The sequence below is a fragment of the Chiroxiphia lanceolata genome, chromosome 4 (assembly GCF_009829145.1).
Source record: "Chiroxiphia lanceolata isolate bChiLan1 chromosome 4, bChiLan1.pri, whole genome shotgun sequence".
In the NCBI taxonomy this organism is placed as follows: domain Eukaryota; kingdom Metazoa; phylum Chordata; class Aves; order Passeriformes; family Pipridae; genus Chiroxiphia; species Chiroxiphia lanceolata.
In genome coordinates, this window is record NC_045640.1 from 25,482,399 (window position 1) to 25,507,332 (window position 24,934).

The 24,934-nt window shown below is 41.2% G+C and overlaps 1 protein-coding gene across 1 annotated transcript; it reads left to right on the forward strand.

The window, feature by feature from the left end:
• Positions 1-23,853, forward strand: SHISA3 (shisa family member 3). The gene is made up of 5 exons (XM_032685716.1): positions 1-21; positions 1,535-1,577; positions 20,729-20,934; positions 21,281-21,515; positions 22,387-23,853. Exons 1-5 carry the CDS (start codon positions 1-3, stop codon positions 22,836-22,838), a joined length of 957 nt encoding a protein of 318 aa, XP_032541607.1. The 3' UTR covers positions 22,839-23,853.
• The last annotated feature ends 1,081 nt before the right edge of the window (positions 23,854-24,934 follow it).

A 24,934-nucleotide genomic window follows, 5' to 3' on the forward strand; every position in this document is an offset into this window, starting at 1 on the left:
ATGATTGGGAAAGGCCGAATTGTAAGACACGAAATTACAGAGCAGTCATTTTAAAGGCCTGATTTAACCAACAGACCTTTACAGCTGGGATGAATATGTGAATAGAAGGAAATCATCTGGGATCTCAGATCACATTTCGAATCTGAACTGGATCTTGTATTTAGAAGAGTTATTTGTGATGAAAGAAGACAACAAGGGATTTTTCAAAAGTATAATTTCAACTTAAAGGGTGGAAATATAGTCTGCAATTCATTCAGAGTTAGATCCTTGCCTACGTGATTTTTGGAAATGCAATTTCATTCCTATAAGAAGTAAAGGCAGACTTGCACCCTGCAGGAATCCAGTTCCAATTTCCACAAGTGTAAATCCATCAGTGGTGCTTGTCAAAAGCAAAATCCCAAGCATATTTACACTTTGAAATGGTAACTATAAACTTCCACTTTGTGCATAGGGGTGTGTGTTTGATAAATGCCACACCATATTTTTGGAGAACACAGGCATACGTAAGAAATCTGTTCTTTATTCTGTATGACTGCTGCAGCTGAATTTCACAGGGTTCCTGTAAAAAGAAAATTTCTGCAGGACATCCGAAGTCTCAGTTGAAATGCTTTCCATTGGAGTAGTTTTTTTTATTGGCCCTGCTTCACAGTCTGCATCCCACGTTTGAGTAAATCCATGTGACTGCAGTTGCTGAATAGTTGGCCCAAAGTAAGGATGGCAACAACAAGACACGTAGAATATACAATTGGATATTTTCATTATAGAAAAGTCCAGCTTGACATCTAATTCTACACAAGTATTGTTAAGAGTCCTTTGATCCTCAAATATACCCAGATAATTTTGATGTCATGCTGTAAGCCCAGTATAATGAGAATAATCAAGATAAACAACTAGCCTTGAGTTTCTTTCTAAGAACTACACGTAACTATAGTGATACTTAACAAAAGTAAACATTTTTGACATTTGTGTAAAGCTAAACAACCTAAAGAGAGATGCATGCACATTGCTCTGATTTTGGACATGCAGCTTAAAAAAGTTCCTTAAAAAAGTGAAGAAACACATTAATTCAAGGAGGGATGCTCAGGAGTCAAAGAAAAGTGGGGAAAATAGGCCCTGGAGAATCTTACCTGTCTCACCTCTTCTGAAATAATTAGTCAGACTCTTGTTTTCTCTCCTAAGCAAACTATTGTAAGAGTTGCCCAGTTCCACAAGGCTAGACAACTATCTTGAAAATAGGAAAAAAATATTATTTTCAAAATGCTATGATTCCAGGGGCTGGAGCTCTAAAAAAGTTACTGTCCATTCTTGTCCTCTTCTTCTCTCTCCTGACAGGTGGGAAAAAACCCTCCAGTGTTTCATACTCTCTGGAAATGCAGTGTATTCTCACATTACCTAAAACTTTCCTATGTTATAAAGGCATTCCAAACATTTTTTATTTTATTTTACTTTAGTTTAGTTCATATCAAATATGAAAAAAAGACAACAGGGATTGAAGTCCTTTTTTTTTTTTTTCTGTTTTTTTGTTGTTACTCAGACCACACCTCAGCACCACACAGAGTTGACAAAATGGAAGGAAGGTAAGAAACTTGATTGTAACTAGAATGGTTTAATCTTTATCCTACAGCACTTTCCCACCTTCTACTTTTTGAAAGGCAGTAGAACACTGGCTCTCTTAAATGGGAAAACAGACAAAGGAAAGAGATTTGGACTATGCAAAGTGCAAAGTGATTTCTGCTTCTGTATCAGGCGCCAACAAAGCAGACACATTTTCAGTTAGGTACCCATGTTTTGAGTTTTTAATTGCATGATATATGGTTTCACAGAAAAGTCAAGCTGGAGCAGCAGGTTCTGTGCTGCTGCTCCCTCAGCTGCTCCTACTGAGCAGAGCTGCTCGCCTGGCGCCCCAACCTCTCCAGCCATTTGAACATTTCATAAAAAGCTGCACTTCTAGAAGGTTTGATACGTTCGCCAGTATCCACATAGGTCCCAGTAATTTATTTTTTGGTAGTAAGTCCTACTCATCCTTTGAACTTCAGAGTTTTCCTGTGTGGTTTTAAAAGTAATTTGGACAGAGCTAAGCATTGCAGACCCCATGGGCTGTAGCCAGCATTTGTTTCACATAAATCATAGCTTGCTTTAGGTTACGTTTTCTTTGGAATGGAAAGCTAATTTGTTTAGTTATGTTGGTCTGAGGGCATCAAACTGGACCCTACTGAAACTGTTAACAAAAAAACGAGCTTTCAGACTGCCCAGGACATCAGTAAAGGTAATTGATCAAATTACTTCATCCAGCCATAACTCTAAAGGTAGACATCTGATAAGTTAGTCAAGTCTTCACCTTCCATGAGCTATCAGTCCATACATCACTCTTGACATGAAAAGGGCCTCATTCCCACAGCTTTAGCACCAGAAGGGGTTTTTTTTATCCTTAAAAATAACATCTGCTCACAAGATAGCATTGAAAATTTTATACCAGCAACTAGTATCTTACTGAATCATAGCTTAAAAATAGTGCTTCTGGGATATTTGAGTGTATTTTGTAATTGTACTACCCATTCACTGAAGCAGCACCTTTCAAATCCAACCTTAATGCTAACTCCAAGGAAAAGAAGCAATCGTGCTTCCAGCTGCTAACAGTAAAATGAAATAAGTTTAATTATTCTGTAAAATTGTTTATGGACAAGTGGCTTCTTGGTAGCCTCTGTCATCATTATGTCTCAGACTAACAGAACAATTTTCAAACGAAGAGAGTATTTTTAAATTTATTTATTATATGGCCTCTCTTTTTAAAATTTTAATGCTGCACTTTACAGCAATGTAAAATCACTATAAGGAGGTAAAATCACTGTAAGTGGTCTCATTCATGAATGACATGAGGATGTTCCCTCTGTTCCTACAGCAGGCATTACCCAAACCCCTCTGTTGAACAGTGGTGGTGGCTTCCCAGATCTGGAGTCCAAAAGCTTTCCTCCTTTGCTTTAAGATGTAAGTAGCCTGTCACAAAGAGCTACCTCTAACAGATAATAATGGATATGGATCCAGATATTGTACTCCTCTTTACATTGACTCTGCTGAAGGATTAAAGTTTAGGAAAAGACATCTCTGACATCAAACTTTAGTTGTCTTCACAAATGAAAAGGTTGTGCCACCATGTTAGAATGCATTTACCTCCTGATGTGGTAATTTTTTTGCTGTTCTCAAGCTTTCTTATGTACAAGATTTCAGATGCGGGAACTTCAGCCTCCTTACTCTGATGATCTTTTACTGTTATCATGGAGGAAACATTATGTGAAGCATTTGAGATGTGACTCATTAAAATTTTTGTTCCAACACCATTTCTTATAAATGCTTTTTACAAATGAAAAGAAATAAGTAAATTCTGTTGCACACTATCTTTTCATCCCTTCTTTGATAGGAAGGAGGAGAAAAGAGAGGGGAAGAAAAGGGAGGAGAGGAGAGGGGAGAGGAGGAGAGGAGACTCCATCATTGTTGCAGAGCCATACACCTGTACTACACCTTTACCAGCGGTGACATTCATGACAGCCATCATCCTTACTTAGGAGAGACCTAATGACCAGGGGACCTTGTGTCCATGTGCCCTGTGGGTACCCCAGGTGCTTCCCTGGTCCCCAACCTCAGCTAGGACTCCACTGGGAAGGATGCCTTTCCAAATGCACCAGCAGCATGCCTGAATATCATTCTATGATATATCATTCTGTGATTCTTTGATTCTATGAAATGCACCAGCACATGCCTGAATACGTGGCTCTAGATTCTAAACACCAGTGCAAGGTAAAATCATGGCATACAGATGTATCTCAAGTACAATCACTCCCTCTGAGGTTTGGTGAGCTTCTATCAGTCAGAGTCAAGCAGATTATAGTACTACTTGTAGTTCTGCTTCCACTCACATCAGGTGGCAGTTTCATCTTTTCCTTATCTGGAAATTTTTTCCCTCCAAGATTGTCTAGTGGTTGTCTTTCTGAGCCTCTCATCACCACTTCTAACATGCAAAGTTTTCTAATTATTTATATGTCTGCACAACATAGTTTACAATCAAACTAATTTTGTTCGTGTCATTTAGTAGAAATTCTGTTTCCTCATACATATTCTAGTATTCCAAGGATGCTACTTCTGCAATATCTAGCTAATACAGAAATGTTCTGATGATAATCAGAAATGGACAAATCAGCAATCACATCCCAAATATATCTCAGCATTCAAGTCTTGATTATGTAGAGCTTGATACATATGGCTACATGGGAAATCAGGCTGTTTCTTCCTGAAAGTCTACCATGTAAAGTTGAATTCCAGCCACTACACAAGAATATGTGCAGACAGAAGACATAAGCTTTGTTGCTCTCTTTGTTCAAACTTGGGTACAAGCTACTGAAAAATCAAAAAACCCCTATGCTTTTAGCCCTTCCCATTAATGGCTTATTTCACTTTTCTACCTGTTTTCACATTACAAGTCATTCCAACAAATGATCAGAAAAAGAAAATGGAGGCATTACAATATTGTTAAACTGCTCATCTGCGTTTAATAACTCTGTTTTTATAATTATTGATTGAAAAGTACTCTGAGCTGTAAAAATACTTTTTCATAATACATTTTGCATCAAAAATGCCAATCTTCCTGCTCAATAGTCCTGTCTTTAGTTTGTCTCGTCCTTCATCAGCTAAGAAGAGGCTCCTTTGGGTGACAGTCCTTTGTGCAGCACACAAATACACCTTGTTGCAGCCATTCTTCATAGTAGGGCTGTCTCACAGTGTCACAGAGATGAGGCAGATTAGAGGAAATGCTAACTTTAGGTGAATGACACTGGGTCCAAGGGGAAACACGAGTACCAATCACTTGATATTTATGAATGATAAGATCATTGGGCTTGACTGCATGTCAAGGCTGTATGATGCTGCTTGTGCCTTGGTGCATCCTGAAAGGCACCAGGAGTGATCTTATATGGAGATCTGTGGGAAAAATGTTTGTTGAGTTGATGGATAGTTTCTATCTTTTGGGTTATGTAAGCTGTAGTGTATTGCACAAAATGCAATGGTAATCCTTTGCTAGAGCCTGGCAAGCTGGGAATTTGCATCTCCTCATCATATCACATTTCTTGGAAGCCAGGTTCTGCCTAGCTTTAGTATAAAAAAGAGAGGCTAAAGGATCTTTTACCACCCAGGGCCTTGAACCACTCACCATTGCCTTCCTCAGTATCAGCAGCTTCCATCCTGGGGAATGTAACTATAAACACTCCAGGCGAAATATTATGTGTGACTACACATCTGACAGAGACAGGGACTGTCACACCGATGCAGGTGACAGCAAGGGAGCAAACAGTGGGGAGCTGTGGGGAAGCACCATTCCCGGGGTCAGGCTGCAGACTGGCTGACAGAGAATTATCAGCTTCTGGCCAGGATGGGGCTTTGGGCTGCCTCCCCTGTAGGCAATGGAGAGAACATTACCATCCAGCTGCTAGCAGGCTAAAATTGGTCCATTGAGATGTTGCTTCCTGGGATTGCTCTTTCTTCCTTTATGCTTCACAGAATATTTGCAGGTGTCTTTCCCACTACTACTTTGGTAGTGCTGAAGCCTGTCATGGTTTTAGAGCTGAATCCTATGGAGTCAAAAAAACTGGTGAGTCTCAAAGGGCATGTTCCTATTTAAGATTGTCAGGCATTTTTAAATTGTGCAGTCATCAGAAGTTTCTGTACATATCTGTGAGATTTTTTTTTTTATATGTGCCCTGAAAAGTTGTGCTCCCAGAGGGTGTTGATTAAAAATTTTAATAGGCATTTTAACAGCCAAGCTACATGAAAACGCTCAGCCTTTAAGTACTGTCCCAAGCATGAATAAAATTAGTGGGAATACACTCTGTATTCGTGTAACAATTATCCCCTGGGTTCTATTTTGTTCCTCTAGATAATCTTACTTCCTTCAAGTATCCTGTCTCTATGATTTATTGCTAGATCTGCTTTGTCGCCATCTGCTCTGCTGTTGCTCAAGAAAGAACAAATCCCCAGAAAATATTACTGTCCAGACTAAGCACCATATAAGCATCCTTTGCACATTCGGCCAAACACTGACTAATGGCAAGCTAAGCTATAATCACAAATTCCCTCCTTTCCTGTTCACTACAGTTCAAATTCATATAAAATATTTGGTAGAATCCAGCTATGCTCCTTGGGGATATAGGTTACCATCTGTCTGGTTTCCAGTGGTACATTTAAAAAACATTTGTCCCATTTTCATAAAACATCCTGCTGCACAGCAACCACTTTAATATCTAATTACACAGCATTATGTATCACATATGTCACAACCAGAATAATTTGACCAATGTTTCTCTTATCTAGATTAGTTGGTTTTTCTCTTTTAAATTAAGTTATCCAAACACCTACAAATTCAAAAGTATGCCTCTAGCTAAAGTAATTAAAAAATAAAAATAAGTAAATACTGAACTGAATGGAGAATAATTTAGATTTAATTTGGTAATTTATATAAGATTTTCATTTCAAAAGGAAGCAAGATTTTAAATTAAAGGTTAATGTACTTACCATTGCATAGAAAAATTTAAAAAAATCCAAATTAGTAAAAACAGCCAAGACAATGGCAAAAGATATTGGTTGTTACGGTGCCCACAGTAACACATACAGACGCCAAAAATATAGAAAAATAAATGATTCTTCTCCACTCCTCCAATCTTTCTGGCTATCCCTAGAGGACAGTCACTATGTGGTCAGTCAGGTGACAGCATCTTCCCAAGACACCTACTCAGGGTGTTTGAGGAGAAGCCTACTCAAGCCTGTGGGAAGCTTCCTGTTGACTGGGGAGAGTGAGCCAGGCCATACCACAACTGTGATGCAGTCACATATCTGGCCAACTCATATGCCATCACTAATGGAACCTCTGAGCACCTTTACAATGCAGTTAATGATGATGAGGGCAGAGATGCTCTGTGAGCACTGTGATTTCAAGTGCACAAGAAATCTCTTGTTACCAAAATCCTATAAAATGGCACTTTGTTCTAGGCTGGTAGATTGCCTTGCACCACTTTGCTTAGTTGTGCTGTATTTCTGCCCTGCTCACGCAGGGATGATGCTCCAGAAGTGGAGAGATGATGCTAAGAGTACCCTGCTTCCCCTTGCCCAGGCCGGGATCTTTCTTCTTCTCTCCCAGAGAAGTGCCAAATCATAGCAGAATTGCCATGAGCATGGGCTTAGCAGGGTAATGGTCTGTAGGTCCTCAAAGGCTTGTTGAGGGTGGGGGATAGGGAAAGTCTGGGAGACTCCACTCAGGGCCTCTGGGAGAGATCCAGCCTGAGTGGGATGAGAGTGTTTCAGGAGCTGGAGCTGAATGAGAAGAGAGAGACACATATAAGAAAAAAAAAAAAAATCCCTTCCTTCTTCTACTCAGAAATTCGAGTAGACCCCTTGGCCAAAAATATTAGTATCCAGCACCATGTTGTGTTATGATTCTTTTTAATGTTATCAGGTCCTGGAAGATTCCAGTAGCATTTCCCATGGTTAACCCAACGAGAACAGATGCAGCCGATCACTCGAGACAAGAAACAGATGATGGATAGCAGCAATTATTTTTTTGAGCACAATTTTTTGTACTGTCAGTATCTAGCCAGAAAGCAGCTATCTTGTTCACAGCTATTTGTCTAAGAGAAGCTACAAATTTAACTGAAGTTCACAGGGAGCACTTGAGTGTGGCAGGATACTTCCCTGTAATCACACTGGTTCTGTCTGTGCTGAAACTGAGGCAAATTACTCAGAAGTCTCCCTCAATTTCTCTGAGTCTTCCAGATAGATAAGACATATTTGGTCCAAAGAACATTTTTAATGATGGAGTCTGTAGTGCACGATTTTTCTCCAAAACTCAGAATCACCTTAGAAGAACGCACTGCATCAAGAAGCTCACCCTGAAACAGCCAAGTCTGATCAACCAGCCTGTTCCACTGAAGTGCCTTTATGGTCTTCCACAGTGAGGAGGACTCTGGCAGCTTTGTAAAGGAAGGGTCTATTTTAAGGAAGCTGTATTATTGGAGCGAGGGAGAGATGGGGTGGCTGAATACCCAGAGGTACCTTGAGAGACTATCTCTGTAATTCCTAGAGCATGAATGAACTTTACCTAAGGTGTATGACTGGGGAAAGGAGACTCACATCCCTCGGGAGTGGTTATAGTTTGGTTGCAAATTAGCAAACATCAGTTGTCAGGTAGCAATGTCCTGAACACACTGCAGACAGTTGGCCAGGCTCCCTAGGACACAGAGGGAGAGGCAGGACTGTCAGCAGTGCAAGTCTAGGGGTACCCATGTGGTCAGAGCTACTCATCTTTTGCAAATGATGATTATTTTCATTATGTTATTGGTGTTAAACTGAATTCATAGTAGTAAATACCAGATTTTATTAGACAGAGAATGATGTAATTTAAAAAATGGACATTGATTCCTCAGAAAAAATTGCAGCAAAAAAAAAAATAAAAAGGAAAAGTTTGTAAGTCACTTGGATTTTAAAGAGCTTGTACTATTCTAAAGATATCCCAGTAGGACAGAAAAAGCTCTTTGTAGGAAAAACTGCACAGGCATCAGATATTTCATTATGCTGCTGAGCTAGTCAATGAGATTTAGAAAATATTCAGACATCAATACCAAAGCCTATTTGCTAACTACCCCCAGTGGTATTATTATCATATTGGGTGTAGCTAGCTGGGAGAAAAATAATCTGGTACCCATTAAAATTTATCTGCTGTTTCAGGACAGATTATCTGACCAAGAGCAGTATGACTCTGAAGTTATCTCAGAGGAGACCTCCTGAGCTCCATGATATTCAAACTCACATATGAATGAGTAAAAAAGAATGCAGGTAAGTATCATAAGTTGTGAGATATTTCATTATAAGTCTATCATCTTACCTCTTACCTCTTCAACTAACTAGTAAACAAATACATGAATACAGAAGGAAAATTACATCTAAATTTGCCTCGCTGTAACTTTGCACTTTTTGCTGAGTGACAGAATTTTTAACTTCTTGCCCAGAGCTTCATTTACACATCTACTTTTGAGCACATTCAGTCATACAATAACTGTGATTGCCAGAGCACTTGTGCTTACAGCCAGAGTAAAAATAATCCTCCCTTTATGGTTTGCCTATGCAAGGTTTATGTAAGAGGTCTAAGCACTCCAATAAAGATAGGATTTAACAGTTATCCCACTTCTCATCATGGAATTAATCAGGACAACTGATGGTAGGGCAGGCTTCCTGTTTAATAAGCAGATAATAGTCATGAATTTTGAACACATAAAGAGGTAATATCTGATATCCCTGACCTGTACAGTGGGACAGAAGTCAAAGGTTTGTATAAACTTATTAGAGATGAGAGTGGAACAAAACAAATAAATTATCTGTATGATTAGGCTGCCTTGTGAATGAGAGTGGTCACAAGAGGCCATTGCTTTAAAGAAGTCTTAGCTCTAGCAAGGTAAGGAACCTTCACACTTTCCATAGGGATTTTTGTGTCACCAATTCCCTGCTGCCAATGTGCCGTTAACTCAACAGTGGGATGTAGAATTTCAATCACATGGATGCTTCTGTTTTGTTTAACTTAAGGGTTCAAATAAGTCTCAGGATATTTACAAATCCTTTTTGTGTCTGCGCTGAGTCTGCACATGGCTGCACAGGGAACTGAGCAGATGTGTTCACTCCTCATACTTTCAACAGTTGTAAGTGTCATGGGTTTTTGGGCCAGCTGATAACTAGACTACCTATTATGCTATATCTTTAGAGAAAGATATGAAGAAATCTTCACTAAAAAAATTGAACATATTTAATATTTCATACCAAAGTGATGGGAATTCTCTGCAGCATTCTTTGCATAAACTTGAAGTATGCAGTAAGACGTTAATTCCATTTTATGACTGCTGGCAATTGCAAGACAGAGAATACACATATATTCATACCAGAACATACACTAATAAACTTAATGAGTGTTTTAAGAATCTCAAATGACCAAAACCAAAAAACATGAAGTGCTTTTTCATCATTTTCAAGATAGAATTGTTTTAGTGTCTCAGTCTCAATTCAACTTCTCCAACTAAATAAAAAGCCCTGCCTGGTACAATGAACTTGACAATATGAAAGATGTCTTCAATTTCAAATATATCTCATGTTTACCAGAAGTTAACCAAATTATCTTTTAGGAAAGAGTTGATAAAATCTGCTTGGTTAATTAATAAGAGAGTATTAAAGTGAGTATACAAAACATGGATGCATCTCTGATTACAAACCAATACGACAAAATGAGCTGTGTTAGTAAAAGTGAACCTGAGCATTTCTATTCTTACTTTGCTAAAGACTGTGATTTCCCAAAGCATGTTTTAAATACCTGAGGGATATTTGACGAAGGGTATGGAAACAAGATGTTATGAAATCTGGGAATGGTCTAGCATCTGCACTGAGAATGCCTGATGACTGGGTAGATGATGGGAGAACTAACGGTGTTTCATGTAAAGGTGTGAGTTTTTATCCTGTCTGAACTCTTAGGGGTAAAGACCTGCAATTTGCTAGCAGAGAGTTTTGCAGAATACTTTCCTGATACTTAAATTGAACTCTCGAGTGCTTGTGTAATAGCATAATGTTTAACCATACAGAATACGAGTTGCAGAATGAAAGTTTAGGTTGAGGAAAAGACAAATAGCTGACTGCAGAGAAATACAATAATTCATAATTTGAAAATTGTACTAAAGAGTGCATTGACTTCTGAGCACATAAAAAACTTCTCACAGAAATGTAATATGAGCTCTTAACTAGGTTAATATATATGGTGTTTGTCTATTTCACTCTTTGGTACTCTAAAGCATAGGATTTGTAACAGGTCTATTAATCAAAGTGATGGAAGAATAAAATCTTCACACTCAGCCAGGAAGGCATCAAGTCAATATCAAAATCATAACATTTTAAGTTAAAGCCGTCTATCTGGACTTTGTAAATGTTTAGAGTATGCAACCAAAAGTTAGAAACCAAACATTTGAACTAAGCTGATAATAAGTGATCATTAATTGAGACTGAAGTCAACAATCTGGCCCTGGAGAAATTTCTGTGTCGCTGAGCCAAAAGTCTGATGTAAGATGTCCAAAGCAAGTTCATAATAATTCATCATCAATTCAAGATGAGATAAGCTCATTGAAGGAAGCCAAATGTGAGTAATACAGGGGACTACAGGCAGTCTGTATGATAAATATTAACTTCTCTTCTGAGAGGAAGGCTAATGGGGACTCATGATTCATCTCATTTAGGACTGGTTTTTTATAATTGGATAAATAGTAATTTAGGGCTGAGGCTACTGACTATTATTGATGTTGTCAAAGATTTATATTGAGATGCCAGCTAACTACCAAATCCTTCTGTTTAACTCAGTTGTGCTAAGCAGTGTATTTGCACATATTAGTGCCAGCACTTGCTCCACCTACTTCTTAGTCTAAAACCCAGTGGCTTATTACTACAGGAGATGTACAAACAGCCTCAGTAATAAAGCAATAAACACAAGTGGAATGCTCTCAGTTCATAGCCATCCAGTAGCAAAGACCTCAGGAACAAGGTTATGAGCAGAGTATGCTCTGCTGATCATTGGGGATTTTCAAGGGACAACCCATGGGCTGCTGGTGGTCACTGGTTCTTCCTCTATGTCTACTTGTGCCCTACACACTGGTTCCCAGTTTCTTTTAGCCACCTGGTGTCCTTCAAAAGCTTCTTAAAATGGACCATTGTGCACAGAATAGAAGATATAGGAGGGGAGCCAAAGTAGGATTCTGCAGTGATGTATTTTCTCTTGATTTTTTTTCACTTGACAGAAGTAGCCTGTGAGAGAGAATAAAATGTTACCCACGTGTTACTAATATAAGCCATGTGTGTGGTACACTGAACACCCTCCTGCATCTCTTCCCCAGGACTGCATGAAGCATCCCCATGAAGCTGCTGGCTGTGCCTGAGCAGATGCTTGCAGCCTTGTTGTATGGATGATTTGAACTAAGGGGAGGGCAGGGGGGGTCAAGACTGTCCTGCAATCAGTACTGATCATTCCAGCTCTTGGAAAAGCACAGGGCAGTAGCAGCGGTTGGTAGGGAGGCGAGGTGAGAGGCAACTGGAAAGAGACAGATACAGGTCAGGAGTGGGGAGGGAGAGACTGCTGGTGGATGAAATATCCACTTCCACCACCAGCCAGGGTCTGTCATGGTGCTCTCGCAACACACTGGACAAACTGGGCTGTTGTGAGGTTTGCAGCCTGGTATCCCCACAGGAGCTCTCCCACTAGGATCAGGATATGCAGTCCTTCTGCCCTCCTGCAGAGTTGCACCTGGCCATTCTGCGGAACATGTCCTTGATACTATAAACAACATCATTCAGAGAAATACTCTCCACACCTTGTGTCAATTCTTATTCCTTGTGCACAATCTGTATCATAATGGCCTTTTTGCAACACATGCTCTGCATCAACAGATACTGCTGCCAGAAGAGGAAAATCTGTGACTCTTTTTGGTTATGATACCCTCTCTCATGTCTCCTAGAGATAAACCGGTCCTATCCCCGGCCTGCTCTGTAGATGGCGGTGTGCAGTTACTTTCCGTGGCATATTTACCTATTAGCTGCTTCCTTGACATTTGCTTGAAAACTGCTTTACTCAGTAAACAGCAAAAATGATAACATCGGAGACTATATTTAAACACTATAAATTTCATATCTGAAATAGGAGCATTTGTTAAGTGTTTGCAGTAAACTTTAGAGTATCATAAATCCAGCTGTTTTTATAGGTCAGATCCCAGAAGAAATCTAAGCAAAGAGACTGAAATGTAGATAACCAAATGAAAATTTCCTCAGGCTGTTGTATATAAGAATAATAAATAATACTTAGAAGTAAAGTTATTAATTCCCCAAACACACGACTACATTCAGTCTACGTGAATACTTTAAGTCAAATTCAAAACCTAAATATTTTAAGTCAACACTACTGCTCTCCAAAATAGCTAACGTGTTCACCAAAACATTTTATGAATCTACTCATAGTTCTTTAAAGATTTAGTCCTTTTTAGGTTTTCTACATGGCAAAGTATAGCCTGTACTGGTTCTGCATTCAAAAATACCTTCTTACACAATTGTTTCTTTGAGTAACAATCAGGCTTCACAACTGTTTTGATTTAGTGATACAATTAATTTATTCTTTGTGTCACTGAAGTACAGTTGATGCCAGCCAGGAGGGTTTGGAAGCTGGGCTTCAGGACTGGCGTTTGATGACTACAGCTGAGCATGTAAGTGAGCGTGAGATACGGTTTTGTTCCTTCTCCCAAAGGTTTTATCTCCCAAGAAGGAAAGCTGATGTGGAGACTAAGACAGGAAAGGACAGAGTGTTCATGGGGTTGTCTGGCTTGAGCAGATATCACTCCCAGGCTGACCCAGGAGCCTCTAACAAGCCGATAGGTCCAATGTTGCTGTAAAAGTCTTTTTCTCTCCATTCCGGCAGAGACGTAAGCAGAGGGGATATTAGGAGAGATGGCTATACATCACATTAGTGGCTGCCCACTGGAAGTTCTCCAGTGAAAATCTACTCTGGATGGTTAACCACTGCAAACCAACCCAATTCTTCTCAAGCTGAGGCCTGAGCAGCAGCAACCTTGTGCTAGCGACCATGAGCTACAACTGAATTCATAGTTATTGCACTTGCTCACAAAGATGGAGGTGCAAGAGGTCCAGACACCTCAGGGAGCAGACACAGTGTCTGAAAGTCACTACTTGCTGTAGTGAAAACAGTGACAGAAGAATTGTTCATATACACTGTGCCAGGGGACACAGCCCACCTTGCAGGCACCTCCAGCAGTGCAAAGGCTCACACCTGGCAGCTGTTCACATGAAGGAAGGTGCCATGAGAAGCAAGCACAGAAGCCTGTCATGTTATCTCTCCAGCTAAGGCAAGGGAGATGAAGAGGTTGCTAACTGAAGAGGTTGCTCCACAGAGAACTGTGATGGGACACAAATGCAGACTGTGCCTGGCTCTATTGAACTGAGTTTTTCGTGATGACAGGAGCCAGTCTGTAAGTTACTAACTTGTTTGAGGATGATATATCTCATGAGACAGTCAAACAGACCAGCCAAGTTTGGAAGGATTGTGACAAGACCAGAGTGAATCAGGTAAGAGGACAACTGTGCTGGTTTTGGCTGGGGTAGAGTTAGTTTCTTCAGAGTAGCTGGTATGGGGCTGTGTTTCGGGTTTGTGCTGAAAACAGTGTTGATAATATGGAGATGTTTTAGTTATTGCTGAGCAGTGTTTACACAGAGTCAAGGCCTTTTCTGCTCCTCACATCACTGCACCAGTGAGGAGGCTGGGGTTGCACAGGAAGTTAGAAGGGGACACAGCCAGGACAACTGACCCCCACTGACCAAAGGGATATTCTATACCGTATGGTATCATGCTCAGCATATAGATCTAGGAGAAGAAGGATAAAGGGCAGGAATGTTCAGAGTTATGGCCTCTGTTTTCCCAAGTCACCATTATATGTGAAGGACCCTGCTTTCCTGGGGGTGGCTGAACTCCTGCCTGCCCATGGGAAGCAGCGAATTAATCCCTTGTTTTGCTTTGCTTGCATGTTTGACTTTTGCTTTACCTATTAAACTGTCTTCATCTCAAGCCACGTCACTTTCAATCTTCTGATTCTCTTCCCTGCCTCACTGGTGGGGAGTGAGTGAGCAGTTGCAAGAGGCTGAACTACCCCCTGGGGTTAAACCACAGCAGTAACACAAAAGCAAATAAAATGCATGCCTGAAAATACAGGGTAATACCATTTAGAGAGCATATTCAGAGTTCTATTTAGACACTTTATAGGACTTCCAGTTCTCTGTATCATTTCAGAAAAAAGGACAGCCTAATGAAGACAACTGCTCGATGTTCAGCTGCCATCAAAAAAATTACTAGCAAAATATTTATGTCATCAAATGCTAATTTCTTCAGATGTGAAATGTCTTAAGTACTTTGGGAAATCTGCTGTTTGTAGGAAGTGTTAAGAGGCCATACCAAAGACAGGACAAATACAATGAATGAACAAACCACAACTATCTTTTAAGAACATGCAATGATATAAATGCAAATCTGGATGGGTGGTTCTCACCTGGGTGAAATGTAGCCTGAGGAAGCAGGTTTGGAGGACCTAAACCAGAGGAATTGAGGGAATGTGTCCATATTCAAAGATGCAGAATTTGGCCCTGTTTTTAGCATTGGAAAGCTGCTATTTAATGCCCAGATTAAATTTGCAACAGCAGTAATATAAGCATTTTTAAAAAAATTCCTGTTTGCACTATTAAAATATTTAATAAAATTATCTAATTGGTTGATGGCTAAAGTGTAAGGAACCAGTTTGGTTTACCAGGTTTAGTGCTACAAAGGAATTACTCTTTTAGATCCAGAAGCCCTTGCTGATGAGTTATTTGGGTACAACTTTCATGTATAATAAGCAAAACACTAGTGGCAGATATTAATATATCCTAAAGAACTAGCTCTTGCTTAGTTCTGTAAAGGATGCATCTTACTTAAGGCTAAAATCACTCTATAACTAGTCCATCTAGAGATTTCTTTTTTCATTAACTGTCAGTTATTCTCATCCTTTCATTTCATAATAACAAAAAAAGAAACTGCATACTTTTAAACTTATGCATATGATTATTAGGCACTCTGTTAATTAAGCACTGAAACAGTGCCCTCATATTCAGCACTATTTATTTTGGAGAAAAAGAAAAAAAGCACTGGTATGTATTCACCTTTTCTTGTTGAATGTTTGTATTTTTTTCTCAGTGTGAGTGAAAAAAACAACAGTTGTCTTCATTCATAAGCACATTTTCTTTCTATGCTTTTGTACACTCAAATGTCATGTTCTCTCATATCCTTTCACTTTTTTTTGGTCATTGATTCTGTTGCAAGGAAAAAGAAATGCACACTCTGCTGCAGAACCAAGAGGGTCTGACTGGTGCTATCTCTCTCCTCTGACCTTTCGTTGCACTATCCATTAATATGACTCTTTGGGGGATTAGGGAATTGCCTGGAAATAGCATACTGATCTCTCGAGCTCTAGCTGGTAAGCTTGGCACTGTTTAAGAATGGTTACAGCAGTTAAGATTGTTAGAAAACATAGTTATTTAATAGCAATAATTCATTCTTTTCTCTGCAAGTTATAGAGAAGGAACTATGCGCCAAATTACAACTGATTAACAGTTTTCAGGTGAAACAGTGGTCAAAATGTGGCCATTTTTCAAATTTTTTTTGGCTGTCAAAACATGTCCCCGTGTTCAGTGCTTTGAAAACAGCTGTTAGAAATACAACAGAACAGTCACTTCTACACTTTATTTTTTACTTTTTGTTTAAGGTTTGTATTGGCTCTTGCTCTATTAGTGGTTGGTGTAACTACATATTGGATTTTTTTAGAATTGAGCATTTTTGCTTGTAGAATTTGTTTCTGAATTCAAAAGCACAGGAAATTCTGGTTTAAAAGAAAATTAAACACCTCTTCAGAAAACCTTGTTTGGTAGCCATAAGACAGGTTATTTTTAGGCACAGCTGGAGTGAAGTAAAGGTGATTGCACATCCCATAAGATCACCAATTCCTATCTCTTCTAGACATCTGTCCTTGCTCTTGTACTCCTAACAGCTCTGTGCGTGCCTCGATGCAGAGACAGAGAGCACCTCTGTGGTTGTACAGAAGAGATACATTCAGTGCATGTAAGTTATTGTATGTAAGCAAATCTCTTCATCTTTCATAATGTGGTCTCTACAGAGCTCATGAGTAAGGCAAGAGTGATCTTCTAAAGGATAGGTGGGCGTTGGCCAGGATAATATGTTCATTGAATAGGGATGTCTGCATTGCTGGCTTGAAAATAACTTCTGCTCTTTATGTCTTAGGAGGAGAATGATGATTTCTGAAGTTTGAGCCTAACTCCTCCACCTAGCAGTGCCACAGATTTCAGATAAGCAACCATTACTGTGATACGCGTGTACATGGATCAGGATACCAGTAATCCAACATTCTACTTCTTGAGTGAGCCCTAAGGCACTTAAAGCATGATTAATCTCACTTTGACAGTCATTAGGCTGAGATAGCCTGACATCTGTGTTTGTCTCCAAAAGCTGCTTTCTCAATGGGTTACCTGTGGGCAAACATAAGTGGTGCTGCCTTTAACATCTGGCCCACATAACCTTACTCCTCAAGTATTCCTGAGAGACTTCTGGAAACATGGTGATATTCCTGACTGGTGTGGAAAACCACACAGTGCTGGTCAAATCCCAGAAAAAAATCATAAAAAGTTAACTGTCAGAGCTGCCACCCCCAACCCAAAACAGATCAGAAATATCTCTCCCTCCCAAATACAAAAGAATAGTGAAAAAGAAGCAAGGCAAAAGAAAGAAGAAAAGCACCACATTTTGCCTTGATTCAGTTAACCAAAACACACTTTATGGGATTCATGGGTCCATCTTAATTTGCTGATATAGGCAATGGGACGAGGCTCTGCAGTCAGAGGAGGAGCAGAGATGCAGCTGGAGCCTCTTTTCTGGGACGTGGGGCTGAGTCTGCGGCACATCCCAGTGCTGCTGCCAGCCCTTCCAGTCTGGAAGATGTGTGTGGCCTGGCAGGTGACATAGATGCCTGTGGCCTGGCAGGTGCCTCTCCCAGCAAAGCGGCTGCAGGAAGGGTGTTTTCTCAATCAGCCAAGAACAAGGATACCGTTTTAAAGAGCAGCATACAGGATTTTATTCAACGCAGTCCTTATGTGCTTGATGAAGCAACTCACGTAGCTAAAGGGCTTACAGTTTAGATAGTATATTATTTTGATTTTATTTTTAAAGGGAAATCTGCTTGCACCAGGTTGTTTTTAGAAGCTGGTAACTCAACTTGTCCCTTTTGTTCTTCGAAACTCAAAGCAAAATTTAATGAAGAGCCAGGGTGAAATGACCAAGATATAAGCTGAGCTTATCTATCATTGCCCTAGTCAAGACAGAAGAATGACATTATTTAGAAGTGTTTGGGAGATCAGAAGTCATTTAAGAAAAACTGTCTTACAAAGAGGCATATGAGGAGTACTATAATATGTTCTCCCCATAGGTTTGCTGTTGAGACAGTAAGAAAAGCCTGGTAAATAATAAAATGTTAAACTACAATGAAATTATCTTCTCTGCCTGTTATATGACTGATCAACTTCATTAGTTCTAATACTAAGCTTTGTAAACAACAACAGTTAAAACATTAGCTATATGAGCTTTTAAAAACGGTATTTCTCATTCAAAATTGACACGATATAATTAAGTTGATGACATATCACCTGGAAGCTGGAAGGCTTCAGCTAAGAATAAATAGTAAGCAAAGTTAGCAAAGGTACTTTGCAGGAACACTACCCAGTCCAAAAGTGAGCAACTTGGAGCCACCCAGTGTCCTTAAACTGCAGATGAAGGGTGCTCATCAACAGTCTGCAACTGTTTTTCCTGTGTTCCTAATTATTTGCAGGTTTAGTTTAAAGCAAATGCCATAAATCGGTGCAAATGAACCTGCTAGCATGTCAAATTGTGAAAGGATGTGGTTGCCCAGATGCAACCTTTACAAAAGGGAAGCAAAGCAAAGGGTTTTTGACTGTCTAGGTCAGAACAATCCCGTTCATCTCCACGAGAGTCACAGCACATTCTGTAAACTGCATCAGTATTTCAGAGGAAGCAAAGAGTAAGACCAGAGAAGTCAGTTAAGACCTCAGCAGTTCACAGAAAAACTCCTCATGTATCTTCAAGTCTTCCAGGTTGGTAGTATTTGCAGAAGCAGTACTGCAATGTACCTCTGACTTTTATTTGGCAGAAGTGAAATCCACTTGAGTGATTGAAATGCCATTTATCCATACAAAAATAAACCAACCACACACACAGTTGCAATCCAATAATTAAGAAAATCTTACAGGATTTTTCTTGCAGGATGGGGCAGTTTGGGATTCAAAGAAAGAGAATGTTAATTGTGCCCGTTTGCAGGAGACCCTGTACAGCTGCCATTACCTTACACAAGAGGGAAGCAGAGAGTAGCCTCTGCCTAACAACCCAAGCATTAGAGATGGAACAAGTAAGGAGAAATAAATCCAGCTCAAAACCTTCCTGATGTCTGTGGACTGGTATCCCCTTCAGTGTCCTTCCCACCCCCACCTCAGAACAATATCTCTGCAGTTCCTAGAGTAGCTTAAAATCTGAAGAGTATGTGTATATCTATATTTATATATATCTCAGAAGGTTTTTTTTCAGACCACTTTTTTTTTTTTTGGAAGTTGATGAATTAATTAACAAAATCAACATATGAGCTGTGACATATTTACTCAGTGATTCCCACCAAATGTGGCAGATTTAAGAGGACGGCTCTGTTGTCCCTCTGTTTTCTGCACCTGAGACAGCTAAATGCACCATGAAGACCTTACTGAGCTCCTGTTCCAAGCCTCATCCTGGTCAACATAGAGATTCCTTTTGACCTTCCTGGAAGCTGGATTAGGCCTTTAAAACCCATACATTTTAAAACATTCCATGAAGGTTATGTTTGCTCTAAAACCACAGTGAAGTAAATGCAAAACTATATTAATATTTAACATTGGCTTATAAAAACTAGGAACTTGTAGTCAGGACAGCCGGTAAAAGTTTAATTCACATCATCGTTTCAAAATGAAAACGCAGAAGAGGACAGAATATCACATTTTCATGTTCAAAATCTATTTGTTCTTCTTTAAAATCTAGTTTTGTTATTTCTAAAGCTATATCTGTTAAATAGCCATGAAAAATATTTCTCATTTATACAAATTTTTTGTTTACTTTTCCGATCTGGTGGTACTGGTTACACTTAAAGAAATCAAAATAGGGAAAAAAAGGGTCAGAGGGAAAAAAGAGAAGAGAGTAGATTAGTTAAAAGAAAAACAAACACAAATATTGTGCTTGTGGACTGTATTTAGGGGTTGGCCAGAAGTCTAATGTCTTGATAGATGGTTCTGGGCGCACAGTTTTATTGCTGGTACACAGCACACTTTGTTCCTTTTGTTTCACTAAACTTGCCAACTCTGGAAATAAGTGACATGGGCATTCAAAATGTTGGACAAGGGGTCAGACTGATATACATATACATATTCATATTCAGTGGTAAATTATGGCAGGAAGCTTCAGATACAGGAAAAATGAATTCTTTTGTTCAGCATGGCTTTAACATAATGCTTGTTTTGCAAGCACTTTTCACCGTTGGAGCAGGAGTGCCTCTTAGATAGCACACAGGGGAGACATCATTTAAAGAAATGTTTCTTTGCTTGAACCAGAAGTCCAAATCTGCTCAGTTAATTTAAAATATTTTTTTCCTCCAGGATAAATGAATAAGCAGTTCCTTTTGTGGTTTTTGCTTGGTGACTTGAAATTATTCTTCCAGAAGAAAAAGGATTGGATGCTCATATGAACAGATGTGTCCCTCCTTCCCAGCCCCACACACACTCCCTTTGGAAAATAAAGGTGACGGGCCTCGTGTTTGACTAAAAGAGGCTATAAATCTTCTGGAAATATGCTGCTATGTCTTTGAGCGTAAAAAGTATCCAGGAAGGAAAACAGGTTAAAAAGCAAAGGGTCCTTGCAACAAGTCGTGCGCTGTGCTTGGTTTTTTAACCCTTAGAAGTACAGGGCTGCTTTAATAAACTGCCACTGCAGGAGACCCTTCTGCTTCGCGGCGTCAGGCTGGCGGGGAGGCAGGGGCACGTTTGGGTGTGCGGGACGGAATATTCCCGCACTCCAGCTCAGCCGGTCTCGCGCAGAGGTCAGGCACGGGGCCTGCCGAGAGGAAGAAGCCCCCGAACGCTAAGGCTGACCTGGCCGCAGCCCCAATCCCTCCGCGCCCAGCCCCATCCGACCGACAGGTAAGGAGCGAGGCCGGCACAGCCGCGGGGCCGGGAGGACAGCGAGGTGCTGGGCGATGTTGCGGGAGCGGAGGGCGCGGGAGGCGACAGGGGCCGCGGCAGGTGAACGCAGGCGCGGCCCCCCGGGGGCGCGGCTGGGGGGGCCGGGTGTGTGTGTGTGTTGGGGGGGAGCTGCCCCCCAGCCCCCGGACGCGGCGCAGGAGGCCCCGCACCGCACCCGGGGCCGCCCCCTGCTCGCCCCGTCGGGGCGGGCGGGCAGCGGGGCGGCGGCGGCGGGGAGATGGCGGGGCGGCGGCGGCGGCGGGCGCTGCCGCTGCTGCTGCTGCGCTGCCTCCTGCTGGGGCTGCTGGGCGGCGGCGGCGGGGGCCAGCCCGGCGGCGGCGAGTACTGCCACGGCTGGGTAGACGGGCAGGGCGGCTACCACGAGGGCTTCCAGTGCCCCGAGGGTTTCGACACGGCGGCCGCCACCATCTGCTGCGGCTCCTGCGCGCTGCGGTACTGCTGCGCCGCCGCTGAGGCTCGCCTGGAGCAGGGCGGCTGCACCAACGACCGGGAGCCCCCGGACCCGGGAGTCACCGCCCGTGAGTGCCCGGCTGCGCGTCCCGAGGCGGGCGGGAGCCGGTCCCCACGGAGCATCCCCCGACCCGAGCCTGGCTCCGGGGCTCCCTGCCCCGTCCCATCGGGTGGGCAGGAGGCGGGCGCGGCTCCAGGTGCGCACGGGGCGGCGGCGCCGGGAGCGCGGCCGCGGAGCGGCCCCTGCGCAAGGAGACGGAGCGGGCACCCGGGGGGCGAGAGGGGAGGGGCAGCTCCGCGGTCCGAGGGCACCGGCTGCTGGAGGCATCTCGACTGAAAGGCACACTTATATTTTATGTTCGCATCGGCTAACTTTGCTGTGCCTGTTTAACTTTGTTGCTCCCGGAGGTGAGAGTGGTGCTCTGCAGGCACAGCCCCACCGTGCGAGGGACCGTCAGTTTCCCAAACAAAAGGATTCCGGCAGCGCACACGGAGACTGGTTTCCCAAGTCAGACGTTCTGCGCTTATCTTCCACCTTTCGAATGGAAGTGATTTAACAGCATCTGCAGCATTTGAGCTTCGCCTGCAGTTCAGGGTGTTATATTAGACAGTCCCGACGGTCTGGGGAATGAGGGAGGAGGACAGGAGTGAGATTCTTGAGCAATGCCCAAGAACCAGCAAGCAGAACATGGTATAAACAGCTTTTACCTTTGGTAACTAGTAAAACTGTCAAAAGAAAGAAATTTTTATTTCCCTGGAACCTACAAGGTTTAAACTTTAATTTTGTTTCAGTGATAATGGTTGAAAGTTCTGTATTCTGAGCAGCTCAGTGTGTTAGCGGGACTGAAATGGGTGGCTTTGTAAACGCTGTGGAGTTTATACAGCAGACTTATATTTCAGTAGACTAATTTGCACGGCTTTTCTTCTTTCTTCTCCCAGAACCAATCTATGTTCCATTCCTCATTGTTGGATCAATATTTATTGCCTTCATTATTGTGGGCTCGCTGGTAGCTGTTTATTGTTGCACATGTTTGAGACCTAAACAACCATCGCAATCAATACGATTTTCTCTGCGGAGCTATCAGACCGAGGCTCTTCCCATGATCCTGGCCTCCACAAGCTTCAGGACACCATCCAGGCAATCCAGTACCGCGACAAGTTCCAGTTCAACCGGCGGCTCAGTTCGGGGGTTCTCCTTCCCCCGGGCAGAGCCAGGGTGCCTTGTGGCATCACCACCTCCACCGTACACATCTGGCTGCTTCCAGACAGCCCACACAGTCCACCTGACCCAGCCAGCCGGATTTCTGGTGTCGCCACCGTACTTTGGGTATCCTCTCCAGCCAGAGCCTGCCCTGGCTGGGAAGAGCTGCTCTGATTTTACTCAGAGCTGAAAAGAGTTGTGAAGAAGTAACACAGCCTTCAGAAGCAGAGGGACTGCTGCCGGTGGGTGTCATGCTCATGTGCTGTGTGGCTGTAGAAGTCAGAACTGTTCCCGTGGGTGAGTTGCCCTTGAAAAGTGCAGGGTCTCGCTTGGGATTGCATTTCCCAAACTTGGATCACACTTACAAATGAGCTGTAAAACATCCCAAACTGTTGCTCTAAAAATGGACTGCTCTGATCTCTCAGCCTAATTTGTGCAGAATGTGTTTAGAGACAAGTAAAAGAACAATTTTGGGATAAAGGTACTTATTTTTCAGTGTAATAAGTAACATTTTACTAGGGTAAAATGCAGTTAACTTAGTTAACAAACAGTGGCTGCATTCCACTGATAATAATCAGACTAGTTGTATAAAGCAGCAATAAGCCTAAGTAAGAGAGAAGTAATACTTACTAAAGAGGATACCTGAAACAGCTGCTTACTACTTCCATGAGCAATTAAAAGGAAGAATTTTATTAGATATCAAAATGCACAGATTTTTTAAAAATACACATACCTGAACTTACACTGCATATTTGTAATAGTAAACTTTAACTATGATTGATAAAACTAGTACTAATTAGGCTAGTTGAAAATAAGCCAGTCTAAAGTAGCCAAATTACCTATAAGGGAAGCAGAATGTATTCAGCAATATCACCAATAACTTCTAAGAATGGCATTCTACATAAAGCATTTTTCAGAAGGAAATATTTATTGTCAGCTTTTTGCTCAGCAAGGTGTAAGTTGGACTGATCATGAAGTTCTTTTTGTAAAATTAGCCGTGTATAAAATGTAAAGACAAGCTTGTAATTTAAAATGTATTTACAGCATTGACAACACATAATTATTCAGTAGTCACACACACAAAACAAATTAACCAATAAACTGTGTGGTTGAAATGTTGTGTCATCTGTATGACTGTACTGGTAGTGTTTGATGAATCTGGTTGGTTTAAATACTCTTGTGTTTTTTCCTGTTAAAATAGCTTATTTTGCTTTTTAAAATGATTTACATCTTCAGCTGCACCTGTTGTGCAGATTTAATATAATATAAAATTCTGATTATATCGCAAACTAATAGATTCATTAAAGTCTTTTACATGCAGCTGTGGTGAACATGATACTGATTAGTTGCTATTTTAGACTAAACATCCTGCACTAGGAATAAATTTTGTTTGCCCTTCTACATTCCTTCACCCAAGTAAACCAACAAACCAAATGGAAGAAGAAAAAAAAGCATCTAAACCAAACACATGTAGTAAGCAAATGTAAAATACACATGAAAAAAATGCAGTCATTAAAGGGCTTCTCTGTATACTTATTTTTGTGAACAAACAAAGTCATTCTATGGGTCAGAATCTACAATATCAAAGGCTGAGCTTTCCTATTTTATCAGCCTTAAACTCCCTGTGTATAGAATCTGTTGAAGTACATTATAGCTGACCTATCTTACTCCCTGAAACAACATTTCAGCCTTGGCCATATTGATCACCATAACTGGTCTACTCTGGCCTCCAGTCGGGAGGCCTGGAGACACACCATCTATAACGCAGCTGTCTCCTTTGAGAACTCACGCAGGATCACTCTCGAGGAAAAAAGGCAACGCAGAAAGAACCGTATCTTGCAAAATACACCATCTAAGGAGTCTTTCTGCTGCGCCTTTTGCAATCGGATATGTCTGTCACGTATTGGCCTCATAAGCCACCAGCGTGCCTGCAGCAAATGTGGATAGTGCCTTCCCAAATCTTCGTTCGCGAAGCCTAGCCATGATGATGATTGGTTCTTCCTCAAGAGTTGAATACTTTTTTTTCCTAACAAATATCTAGTGATCAGTAGTTATGACAAAAATATTTTGAAATAACTCTTTTAATATGTTTTTTATTGCACAATTAACATTGCAATCCAACAGACATTACTGCTGGTAATGCAGTTTCTAAGCAGAAAGACAAGTTGTACACAATGATGTTTTAAGTAATAGACTTTAGCTTGAATGCTGTAATTGTTAATTACAATCTAAATCATGATATACAGTCTTGTATATGTTTTACTAAAAATTAGATTTTAAGCACTT